This window comes from Euprymna scolopes, chromosome 6, assembly GCF_053919585.1.
Source record: "Euprymna scolopes isolate OS-2025 chromosome 6, ASM5391958v1, whole genome shotgun sequence".
NCBI lineage: Eukaryota > Metazoa > Mollusca > Cephalopoda > Sepiida > Sepiolidae > Euprymna > Euprymna scolopes.
In genome coordinates this window covers 101,297,418-101,309,958 of record NC_136487.1, presented here as the reverse complement: position 1 = coordinate 101,309,958, position 12,541 = coordinate 101,297,418, and the positions used below count along the sequence as shown (strand labels likewise).

The 12,541-nt window shown below is 40.4% G+C and overlaps 1 protein-coding gene across 1 annotated transcript in view; it reads left to right on the top strand.

The window, feature by feature from the left end:
• The window catches only part of LOC145278212 (polyamine deacetylase HDAC10-like), a 222,075-nt gene that overhangs the window by 99,663 nt on the left and 109,871 nt on the right, over nucleotides 1-12,541 (top strand). Inside the window, exons 7-8 of the mRNA XM_080130499.1 lie at nucleotides 11,066-11,167; nucleotides 11,665-11,733. Of these exons, the coding sequence (XP_079986625.1) occupies nucleotides 11,066-11,167; nucleotides 11,665-11,733 (171 nt within the window). The remainder of the gene's footprint in view (nucleotides 1-11,065; nucleotides 11,168-11,664; nucleotides 11,734-12,541) is intronic.

Sequence of the window (12,541 nt, the reverse complement as noted above, 5' to 3'; positions counted from 1 at the left end):
AAAGCCAAGATCAGAAGCTTCTCCGTCAAGTATGCCCAGCGCCTCGCACTAGATAAGGCCAAGACGAAGAAGAAGCTAGAGCAGAAACTAGCCCAGGCTACCGGGGAGGGTGATAGGGTTAGTCAGGAACTAGCTAAGCAGGACCTTCTACGCGAGACTAGCGAGCGTTACGAAGGCCAAGTAGTTAGAGCTAGGCTTAGAAAGATAGGCAACGAAGCAGTCAATTCTGATGCAGACGTGCGCCGTGAGGTTTCTAGGCGTGGCTCGGACAAATATATTGCAAAAATCAAACATCCGAATGGACGCACCCTGGAATCGACTCGGGAGATCTGCGAGGGGTTTCGAGAACATTTCGAGGAGCGTTTTACGCAGCAGCCCGATCTTCCGGTCCTTGAGTTTAGCGACTATTTGGCCGACTCTCCCCGCCTCGAGGCGGCTAGAGCGGCTGGTTGCGAGGGCCGGGTGACGGAGCAGGAGGTCTTTACTGCGCTGAAGCAGGTCAGCTGTGACAGATCGCCAGGACTTGATGGTCTGCCATACGAACTGTACTTGAGGCTGTCGCCCATGTTTCTGCCTCTTCTGACGGATATGTTCAACCATTGGTTTGCTCAGGGATCCATCCCAGGGCAGGTGACCAAGGGAGTGATCACATTGCTGAAGAAAGGTGACGGGCATGGAGGGGAAGAGTTAGATGACTACAGGCCCATAACTCTGCTAAACACAGAGTTGAAGATTTTGGCCAAGGTCCTGTCGAATCGGCTGCAGGTTGTTATCGACGAGTTGGTTGAACCAGAACAGAACTACGCTGTGAAGGGGAGATCGATTCAGAACAACTTGCACCTGATCCGCATGATCCTAGAGGGGGGAATAGATGACGACACAGAAGCCGCGCTGATAAACTTAGATCAGTCCAAAGCTTTCGATAGGGTCGACCATCGTTTCCTGGCATCTGTCTTAGAGGCCGCCGGTTTTAAACCGGACTTTTGCAAGTGGATCTCCATAATGTATCGGCAGCCCATGGCTGTCGTGCAAGTGAACGGAAAGCGCTCGAAACCCTTTGTTATCTCTCGGTCGGTTCGTCAGGGTTGTCCGCTGTCGCCCCTGCTTTATGTCCTGGCTTTGGAGCCTCTTCTCCGCAAGCTGAGACATGGGGAGGCAAATTCGGCCCTGCGCGGAATGGCTCTGCCTGGCGGCTCAGCTGCCAAGGTATCCGCGTTCGCCGATGATGTCACGATCTTCGTGTCGGGCTCCAGAGACATTGAGGTCGTGTCGGAGGCACTCACACAGTACGAAAGAATTACAGGGGCCAAGATAAACCGCAACAAGTCGGTAGGACTGCGGTTGGGCGCATGGAGTGGCAACGCAAACCTCCCTGCGCCCTTCAGCTGGACAGATGGCCCGGTCCGGATCCTCGGCGTGTGGTTCGGACCGGGTCTCCAGCTTGACAAGAATTGGTTGGAGGTACGGTCAAAGGTGGAGGCTGCAGTCAGTTCGTGGCTTCCTAGGAAACTTTCCTTAAAGGGTAGAGCTGAGGCGTGCGCCACTTACGTCTTTCCTCTCATCCTTTACCGACTGGCCGTACTTCCCCTGCCTGCACAACACCTAAAAGCTCTCGTCGAACTCTTGTCCTCGCTCCTTTGGGACAGAGGAAGACACTGGGTGAGCAGACAGGTCTGTATTCAACGTCCGTGTGAGGGAGGCTTGGGAATGCCGGACTTGAAGTGTCATCGAGATGCTGAGAGACTGGCCTTCCTGAGCAACTATATGCAGGAGGACCAACCGTGGCACCCCGTGGTTACTGCCGCCTTCCCCGACCTCGTTCTCGACCCTTCCATCGAGAGCCGTCGCAGGCCGCGGGGAGAATCTGCCTACATGAAAGAGTGCCGAGCCGCGCTAAAACGACTACCAAGGTCCAGTGACCTTGTGACTGCTACCCGTAGGGAACTCCACAGGGATCTAGTGAGGGAGGCCGCTGACGACCCGCTATGCGCGCGTTTGGGGTGGCAGCAGAGTGAGATCCGCTCCGCGTGGAGCTGGGCGCCAGGTTCGAGTCATCTGAACAATTCGGAGTTCTCTCTGACCTGGCGATTGGCCCGAAATGCACTTCCACTCAACAACATACAATGCAGTTCTGGGTTTCTGGAGTCGCCCGATTGTCCCCGTTGTGGGACAACGGCTGTGGAAACTACGGATCACGCTTTCTTTGATTGCCGCGAACTCCGCCAGTACTGGTCGTATGTCAGTGGGGTGACGGCTCGCATCGATCCTGAGCATCCTCGCCCAATTACTGTATCCAATGTTGTGGACAACGTGAGGCCGCCGTGGGACCGGGAAAGACAAATGGTCTACGTTACGATTCTGGCCGTGGCGAGAATGGTGATTTGGACGTCGCGTCTGCAAGGTTGCCGGGGGGTGTTGTCTTTTTCTGATCAAGATCTGATCGCGTTCTTTAAACACCAACTACGGGTGAAGATCAGATGTGATAGAAGAAGGCTGCATCGCGCGGCATTTGACAGAAGATGGATACATGTGGCAAGTCTGTGTGTACGAAGAGGAGCCAAATTCGAATACGTGTTCCCCGCCTAGGTGTGGAACGCGCAGTTCTGTAAAGTTAAATTAAACAAGTAGTCTCTCAGCTAGCTGAGTGTGTGTTCCATCCCTCCCCGATTAGGAAGCCTCCAAGATCCCCATCCCCTCTTACCTGCAATTTTTGTTTTTCACCCCTTCCTCTAAATTTTACCCATCTTGGAGAAAAAGAAATACAAACTAACCTCCATCCCTTACCCACAAAATTTTCTTTTCTCCATTCACCCCCATCTAGAGGGCATCCCCACCTAGAGACTGACCCGCAGAAGCGAGGTTCCTTTTACAAACCTAGTGGAACGGGCAGTCTATCAACTAGACGGGGTTGGGAGGGTCCTACTAATCACCTTTTGTTTTTTCTTCCCCCTCCCTCGACACAAATGAATTATTGTTACCATTTTATTGTTATCTTTTTTGTTTTTACACGTCAATAAAAAATGTTTTAAAAATTGGGAGTTACTAGGACGTCCCCCAAGATGAAAGGGTGAATGCGGTATTATGGTGAAAGAAGATACTAGCTGGGAGAAACTTTTGACTTTGTTTAGTTCTGGAGCGACAAGGATGACCAACGACCCCCAAAATCCCCCCTTTTGAGTTGGCCATGTGCCTAAGTTTTTTGTTCACCGTTAATTTTACTGTATTTTTTTTTAACATGAATAAAAGATTTAATATCTCAAAGTGTAGTATCTGTTCTTCAGATGCTGCACTTCTATTTCTTGTTCTCTTTCGGTGGAGGAGAAATCCTTCACGACTGAGACAATTTTTATTTTTGTACCTTTTCTCCACGTTAAAAAAACGACCCTGGTGTCTAACTCTGTCCCGTGGGGAGGCATAGTAAATAGGTACATGTTTCTCCCATTGTTTAATGCACTCTGGAGGCTGTTTTTTGTAGAACACCATTAAGTTGGTTCTCCAACCACAATGTGATTTCAGAAATCAAGACTACATCATCTGTTGAGAAACACTTTGCTTTGTTTCATGTTTCATGTTTTTAGAGATGAAAGTAATAGGATGCAAAATCAGGAGGATTGGGGAGGATTTTATAGCTACATACCTCTACTTCTAATCTGGCGACCAGGGCATTGTTGTGAATCAGGGCATTGTTTTGCAGAAGGAAACCTTTGCCCTACCTCTTGATTTTGATAGCTTCCCTTAATTTCCTCAAAAATGAAGCATAATAAACTCCTGCAATTATGGTACCTTTTTCCAGGAAATCTTTCATCACTACTCTGATCTGGTTCTTTACTTTGTTTTGAGGTGGTGAGTTCAAGTGCTTCCACTATATTGACGGAGCTTTGGTTTGGATCATAATAATACAGGGTGGAACGATAAATTTATCGCCCTAAGGAAAACAACACTACAGCTTTATTTTAAATTTTTTATTGAAAAAATAAATTCCAGTAACTTTATGTAGTAGAGCTGACATCTGTTCAATGTAGCCACCTTCAGCCTCAGTCATTGCCTTGATATGGGTTCAGAACTGGGAGCATGCCTTTTCCACAAGCGCCAGTGAGAGCTTGACAAATACTCGATGAATGGCAGCAATCAGGCTGTCTTTGGTGTTGTGAGAGGTCATGTTGGTGTTATTCTCAATGTATGATCAAACGAAATAGTCCAGCAGGTTCGGGTTGGGGAAGGAGGGAAGCCAGTGAGACAAGGGTACAAAGTCATAACACTCCTTCTGAAACCAGCCTGGGTCTTTTTGGACTTGTGGCCAGTGCCGAGTTCTGCTGCCACACATAGGGTCTGCTGGTGTCCACCTGATTGCACCAAGGGCTCACCAAACTCTTCAGCACATCCAGCTTTGGTGTTGACTTTCAAGCCAATTTCGAAGATGTAGTGTGGCATGATGTGAAACTAAACCAAAGACCATAACTGTGACCGGAAACTTTGTTGAGCTGTGCCCTCAAGCATTGAACCATCCAGATTTGCATTTTGAGGGTGCTGGAAATGGTCCTGTTGTCATAATTTGGATTGTTAGAGAGCATGAGTTGTACTGCAACACATCTCCGATCTTGCTCGTTGAATATTGTGTCACTTTCAGACAGGATTAGAAGTCTCCTATCATTCTTGGGATTTGTACACAACTGGCCAACTAGTAGATGGTCTGCAACAAAAAAAGAAAACCGGTTTGCATCAAATGGAAATGGAATCATGTTGTCTTTTCTAGGGCGACAATTTTATTGTTCCACCCCATATATCCAGATTTCATCCTGTGTAATCAGTGTTTTTGACTCCTAATGGGGGTATGTGACGAATGGATTCACCAATCATTTTTATAACCACCGGCTATGCTAAACAACCAATGAAAACGTTTCAAAATTATTATAAAAATTGTTGAATTTGGGATTCAATCAGTTCGCCGTTAAGTATACCACGGACTGCATTTGATTCTTGGCCGCCATCTTGGTTACTGATCTGAACTATGCCGCCATCTTTGTTCAACACAATATCTCAGAACTTAACAGGTTAACTACGGCACGGACCGCATTTGATTCTTGGCCGCCATCTTGGTTACTGATCTGAACTACGTCGCCATCTTTGTTCAACACAATGTCTCAAAACTTAACAGGTTATGGGCCCAGTCTTTGACAGTCTAAAACAATACCCCGCTATACTCTTTCTATCCTCAGAGTTAGCCCAATCTGAATCTGAAAATCCTTCTAAATTTAGAGGATATGTAGACGTTTTAAATCTTAAAGATTGTTCCTTGGTTTCTTTTAGGTAACAAAGGATTTGTTTTGCACGATTAAGGTCTTTAATTGTCGGTTTCGATAAATTTTGAGATAGCTTTGTTACAGTGTAACATATGTCAGGCCTTGTTGCGGTCATGAAGTAGATGAGGCTCCCTACCATTTCCCTGTATATTCGATTATCTATGAATTTTGTTTCGGTCCCTATATTTTTATTTGTGTCCATTTCGACGGGAGTTGAACGTGGCTTACAATCTTGCATTCCAAACTTGAGCAGAATTTTTTCAATGTATCGTGATTGGTTCATAGTTATAGTTTCATTTTCACAGGTAAATTTTATACTGAGGAACCATGACAGTCGTCTAAGATCGGCCATTTAAAATTTTTTATTTAATTCATTTTTAACATCTTTTAAAGTGTTGTCATAGTTTGAGGCAAGTAATATATCGTCAACCCAAAAAACCAAAATCAACAATTTATTACCTACATTTTTGGTATACATGCATACGTCTACGGGACATTGTTTGAATTCCTGTTCTATTAAATAATTATGGAGTGTTAAAATCCAATTGTGTGCACTTTGTTTTAATCCATATAACGATTTATTTAATTTCCACACCCAATTTTTATTTTTCATTTTAAATTCCTCTGGAGGGTATATGTAGATTTCACAGTCAATCGGAGCATTTAAATAAGCATTTTTTACATCCATTTGATGTATTTTTAAATTATATTGAGCGGCAAGTTGTAATAAAATTCTAATTGTCGTTAAATTTATCGTTGGTGAAAATGTTGCAAAATATTCCACTCCAGAAATTTGTGAAAAACCTTTTCCACAATGCTTTAAAAGTTTCACTGCTAGAAGCTGTGATTTTTTTGGAAAAAACCCAGCGTGAAGAAATATTTTTGTCTATTAGTTTTGCCACTATTTCGTATGTGTTATTTTCAGATAAAGCTTTCAATTCGGATACCATAGCTTGTTCCCATTCTTGGTGATTTTGTGAATTAATCGCCTCATTATAACTTTCCGGTGCGCTGTTCAATGGATAACAGTAATCCACGGCATAATCTTGTATCTTTTCAATTTGTAAGAAGTCTGGCCTTTTTCGCTCCCTTATTGACGTGTCTGGTTAATATTTTCGTCAGAAGTTCTACTGTAATTGTCGTTGTTATTAATATTTTCATTGTGATCGATTAATATGCTAGGTAATATTTCACATTTTTCATCCACTGGATCGCCATTTTTTAAATTTAATGTATCATTGAATTTTACACATCTAACCCTTTTTATGGCATTTTGAGTTGGGAAGTAGATTAAGTAGGCCGGGCACTGGTGTTTTCTATAAATGCAAAACAATCAGAACCAAACAGATGCATTCTGTCCATTTTAGGTTTTACACCACAAAACGCTTCATACGGTGTTTTTCCTAGCCTCTTATTGAACAATCTATTTCTGATATATGCTGCTGCCAGTAAAGCATATATCCATAAACTATGCGCTAATTTTGATTCAATAAGTAGGCATCTTGTCATTTCAAAAAGGGTTCGCCATGCCCTTTCAGCAGTGCCATTTTGAAAGGGGGAATACGGCGCTGATTTCTTGTGTTTAATACAGTGGTTTATTTTCTAAAAAACAAATCCGACACTATTCTCGCCACTAAGAAATATTTAGCTGATGTTGCCCCGTACGGTTCAGTAAAATGTATTCGCTCAGACAATGGCTCTGAATTCACTAGTAAAGACTTTGAACTTCTATTAATTAACCACCGGCTGTGCTAAATAACCAATGAAAACGTTTCAAAATTATTATAAAAATTGTCGAATTTTGGATTCAATCAGTTCGCCGTTAACCACGCCATGGACCGCATTTGATTCTTGGTCGCCATCTTGGTTACTGATCTGAACTACGCTTCCATCTTTGTTCAACACAATGTCTCAAAACTTAACAGGTTATGCACCCAGCCACCGTCTTTTCTTTGACGGATCGAAATCTAAATTCAAATTGTGGCAGGTAAAATTTCTGGGATATCTAAGGATTCGAAAACTACACAGTCATACAATCTCCAACAGAGAATACAAACGACCCGGAATTTCTTGAAAAGAATGCAACTGTTTTTGCAGAACTGATTCAATGTTTAGACGATAGAAGTCTTTCTCTGATTATAAGAGATGCATTGTTTGATGGAAGGAAAGCATTGAACATATTAAGAGAACATTATTTATCAAAAGGGAAACCGAAAATAAGATCCCTATATACAGAACTAACGTCTCTGAAACGTAACGAGGATGAAACGATTACCGACTATGTTATAAGTGCAGAAACAACCGCCAATGCCTTAAAACTCTCAGGTAAAATAATAAGCGATAGCTTGTTGATATCAATGACCCTCAAGGGTCTTCCAGCCGATTTTAAACCATTTACAACTGTTATAACTCAGAAAGACAAACCCATAAATTTCAGTGAATTTAAAGTGGCATTGCGCATATACGAAGAGACTAATCGTATGCTCGTGGGCAATAACTCCAGCAATGTTATGAAGTTCAAAAATGCTTCTCGAAAGCAGACACCACCAAATTACGCACCTCACCGCAACGTATTCTCCAAAACTAATTTTCCCAAGAAAAAGAATAAAATTATCTGCTATAATTATGGACGACCCAATCACAAAAGTTTCCAATGTCGATATAAATGCTCTAAAATGGACTCCGTAAAAAATGTTGAGAACTTTGAAGAAGAACATACATTTCTATTCACATGTAACTTTGACAATACCACAAATGGTAAAAATCTCCTTGTAGACTGTGGTGCTACAGCACACGTTATCACCAAGGAATCTGATTTTATTAATTTTGATTCAAACTTTAATCCTCAAAGTCATTTTGTCGAACTTGCTGACGGTAGTCAAATAAATGATATAGTCTTGAAAAGAGGCGATACTAAAATCTCCCTAAAAAATAATAAAGGCGAAATTTGTAACTGTATTCTAAAAAACGCTCTGTTCATACCTACATTTAAGCAAGATATATTTTCTGTGCATGCTGCAATTAAACAAGGAGCGAATATACAATTTAGCCAAAATACATCAAAATTGATATACCCCAATGGAACTGTATTTGACATTAAAGAAAATGGCCGACTATATTATTTAAAAAGTATGGTTCCCTCAAAAACTGCCTGTCACGACTTGGAAACCTGGCATAAAATTCTAGGACACTGCAATACAGCTGATATTAAAAAATTACCAAATGTAGTCGAAGGCATGAAAATAATACCTTCAGACGATCTCTCAAATTGTGATGTGTGTGCACATGGGAAAATGACAAAAGATATAAGCCGAACATCAGACAAAAAAGCTACGGAAATTCTCGCTTGTGCATTGTGACTTAGCAGGTCTGATCAGCCCGATGGGTAGAAATAATCTAAGGAACGTTTTGAACTTTATTGATGATTTTTCTGGTTTAATTATGGTTTATTTTCTAAAAAACAAATCCGACACTATCCTCGCCACTAAGAAATATTTAGCTGATGTTGCCCCGTACGGTTCAGTAAAATGTATTCGCTCAGACAATGGGACTGAATTTACTAGTAAAAACTTTGAACTTCTATTAATTAACCACCGGCTATGCTAAACAACCAATGAAAACGTTTCAAAATTATTATAAAAATTGTCGAATTTTGGATTCAATCAGTTCGCCATTAACTACGTCACGGACTGCATTTGATTCTTGGCCGCCATCTTGGTTACTGATCTGAACTACGTCGCCATCTTTGTTCAACACAATGTCTCAAAACTTAACAGATTCCTCTTCTTGGCACATCTCCAAATTCATTTTCAAGCACTGTGCATTCTTAATTCTAGAAAAGTGTCAGCAACCTGACAATCGATGGATTCTCAGGTTGCTGACACCTTATGCAAATTGTCATGAATGATAATTTGAACAGACCCTGTACTTGATCTCTTGGGCTATTTTGCACAATGTCAATCTTCTGCATGTCAGTACAGTTGGGAGAGCAGGAACCTGGGAATTCCAAAGTCTAGCAGTTCTGGGGAAAAAGCTATTAGAGTAGAAGGCTTTTTTACATCTAGAGATCTCTACTGTGTAGGGGTGGGATTTTAATACTTGTCAGGTTTGTCGGGTGTATTTACATTGAGGAGGTACAAGTGCTTGCAGTTTGTCAAAGCATTCATCATTAAAATACTTGTAGAACAGGCAGAGGGATGCAACATTTCATCGATAAGACAGAGGTTGAAGCTTAGATAGGTTCAGGACCTATCAGGTTGGCAACTCCCTGTCCAGGAGCAAGAAACTAGTAGCAAATGCACCGGCCCAAACGTGACAATAATGCTCCATACAGGGCCGAATGATGGCCTTGTAGAGGCACAGAATGCTTTCAGGTGTAAGTAGCTTTCTAGCATGGTAGAGAGAACCCACCTTACTTGCAGTAGTCCTTATAATTCTCTCAATGTGTCTGTTCCAACTCTTTTCCTGTAAATGTTAAGCCGAGAAGTTTAAAAGAAGTACTTATAGGTAATGTATCTTTAGCCATTGCTATTAGTGGTTTAGGTTTCTTGTAATTATTGAAGGAAACAAGCTTAGTCTTGGCAGCATCGAATGTTACCATCTGGTTATGTCCCCATTCCACTACAAATTCGAGGTTTTCCTCTAGTGTTTCTGCCATTTTCTTAGGTGTTTATTTGTTTTCCCCTCATGCCTGTTATAGAGCTTGGTGTCAGCAAATATATCCATCTCAGAGACAATTTTATCAGGGAAGTCATTTATGAATATCCAGAATAATAAAAGTCCAAGGATAGACCCCTGAGGTACTCCCGCATTTATATCATATTGTTTTGATGTATGACCATTGAGGACAGCCTGGATTTTTCTCTTACTTAAGAACGATTTAATTGTGTTAAGTATTTGTTCAGTGATACAGTATGATCTTATTTTCATGAGAAAACCATCGTGCATACCCTGCCAAAAGCCTTAGATATATCTAGGACTACTGCTCTACCCTCCTCTGCTTTGTCCAGTGTATGGTATATATGTTCAGAGATTACAGTTAGGATATCTGCTGTAGAACGAGCTGGCCTAAATCCATATTATTGGTCAGTCAGAAGTTTAGCAGCTGTTAGGATTAAGGACTCAAATATTTTGGCAAAAAGCAGGAGGAGACTAATGGGGTGATAGTTTAATGGGTCAGTTCTTTCACCAGAATTCTTCAAAACAGGTACAACAGAAGCAGTTTTCTAGCAGTCAGGAAAGCAAGATTCGTTAAGGCATTTGTTGAAGAGTTTGGAGAGAACTGGAGCAACCTCGGTGGAGCATTCTTTTAATAGCACAGCCAGGATGAGATCAGGTACACATGCTTTTGAGGTTTCTAGGATTTTATGATATCATGCACCTGAGAAAGAGGTGGTTTTCAGATCATCTAGTGTGGCATCTGTCTACAAAGGAAAATCAGGGAGGGTTTGTTGGGTTCAATGTGGAGTTGGAGGCAAACCGATTGGCAAGCATGTTAGCCTTCTCGGTTGCCATGCAAACAACCTCATGATTGTTGGATAGTGGGGAAATTGTTGATTGCCCATTATTTACTAAACTGTTGTAGATTTTCCAAAAATTACGGGTTCCTAATTTCTGTGCTCTAATGCGTTTTCTGGTGGTTTCCGTGTATTCTCTCTTAGCTATCTCTATTTCTTATATTTGTATGAGTATCACTTTATTGCATTATTATGTAATATATCTGCCATCAGTAGCAATAATATTTTTGTTATGTTTGTTTTTATTAGACCTCCTGGCCATCATGCAATGTATGACGAATTCTGCGGTTACTGTTACCTGAACAATGTTGGTGTGGCTGCAGCATATGCTTTATCAACAGGCATCGAAAGGTAAATTTGCAAAGTTTCTTACATGAATTTAAAACAGAAAAACAACTTTCATAGGCAGAATTTCTTTTACAACAAAGCCTTAAAATTTTATTTGAATGATCCTTTGCTACAAATCAGTCAGTTGTGAGACATCATTTATAAATAAAAATCACAGAAAAATGTTACCAGTAATGAATGCTCTTTTGCTGAACTTATTAAGGTGAAATAAGAGGTAGACATTTGTAACCTTTGTTTAACCAGACAACTGATTTCAGGTGAGTAATTATCATACTTGGAATTGGAAATACATTGCAAGAGTAAAAGATAAAGTTTATCACACATTAGATGAGTCAAAAAGACAGGTGACCACTTGCCAATTGTTCACTCATTTTCTGTGTCTTTCTTTTTCCACAATGACCGTATCTGCTGTGTATAAAAAAAAACTGCAGTTGAAATCCTTATGTATTCTGAGTATTTTAATGAAATACTTGACTGTCTTTTAAAAACTTTTTTAACAGGATCTTGATTGTAGATTGGGATGTGCACCATGGTCAAGCAACTCAGTATAGCTTCTATGAAGATCCACGGTAAATTTTTTTCATTTTCTTTTAAACAAATCTTTTAGTTTTACATGATTTGTGATTTTAATTTTATGCTTTTGCAGTGTCTCATATATATATATATGTATAAGTGATGGGACGATTCGAAAATTTTTCTCAATTTAGTTCTAAATTTCTGATTCTGATTCGATACCAGTTCTTTTAATATTGATAAAGATTTAATTAAAGATTTGCTTTTTTTTTTGTAAATTTTTAAATTATTAGATGAACCCCTGGGTAATTTCTGGGTATTTTTTTCTTAAATGGTTTCCTTGTAATAAATTGCAAATTGAAAGACAACAAAAGGTTATTTTGATTTCAAACAAAGCCAATTTGTATCAGTTCATCGATAGTGTACAACATGCTACTCGAAAGTTTTTATAAACAGTTGAAAAAAGTCGACGATTGGTAGATGAAAAAAACTGAAAACAATGTAAGAAACAAATATTAACAACACCCACCCTCCCATTGTTACGAATGAATTTCTAAATAATAATGTTACTATTTAGAAAACATGGAGAGGGCGTTGGGCTTCGTTAACTATTATGTGCCTTCCTTCTATGATTTTATTTTAATTCTATAAATTTGGTGGGTTATTAAATTGATTTGCTTTGCTGTAAAAAAAACAAAAACGAGATGCATATAATAACAACTAGCAGAACCTGTGGAAATTCTACAGGGGACTCATTCATATATAATATATTGATGTTGGTATTCATGGCGTAAATAGAGATGATCTGATATTATTGTAACTCGTGTTAAACATGCAAAAGAATTTATCTAAGTTAGCAGATAT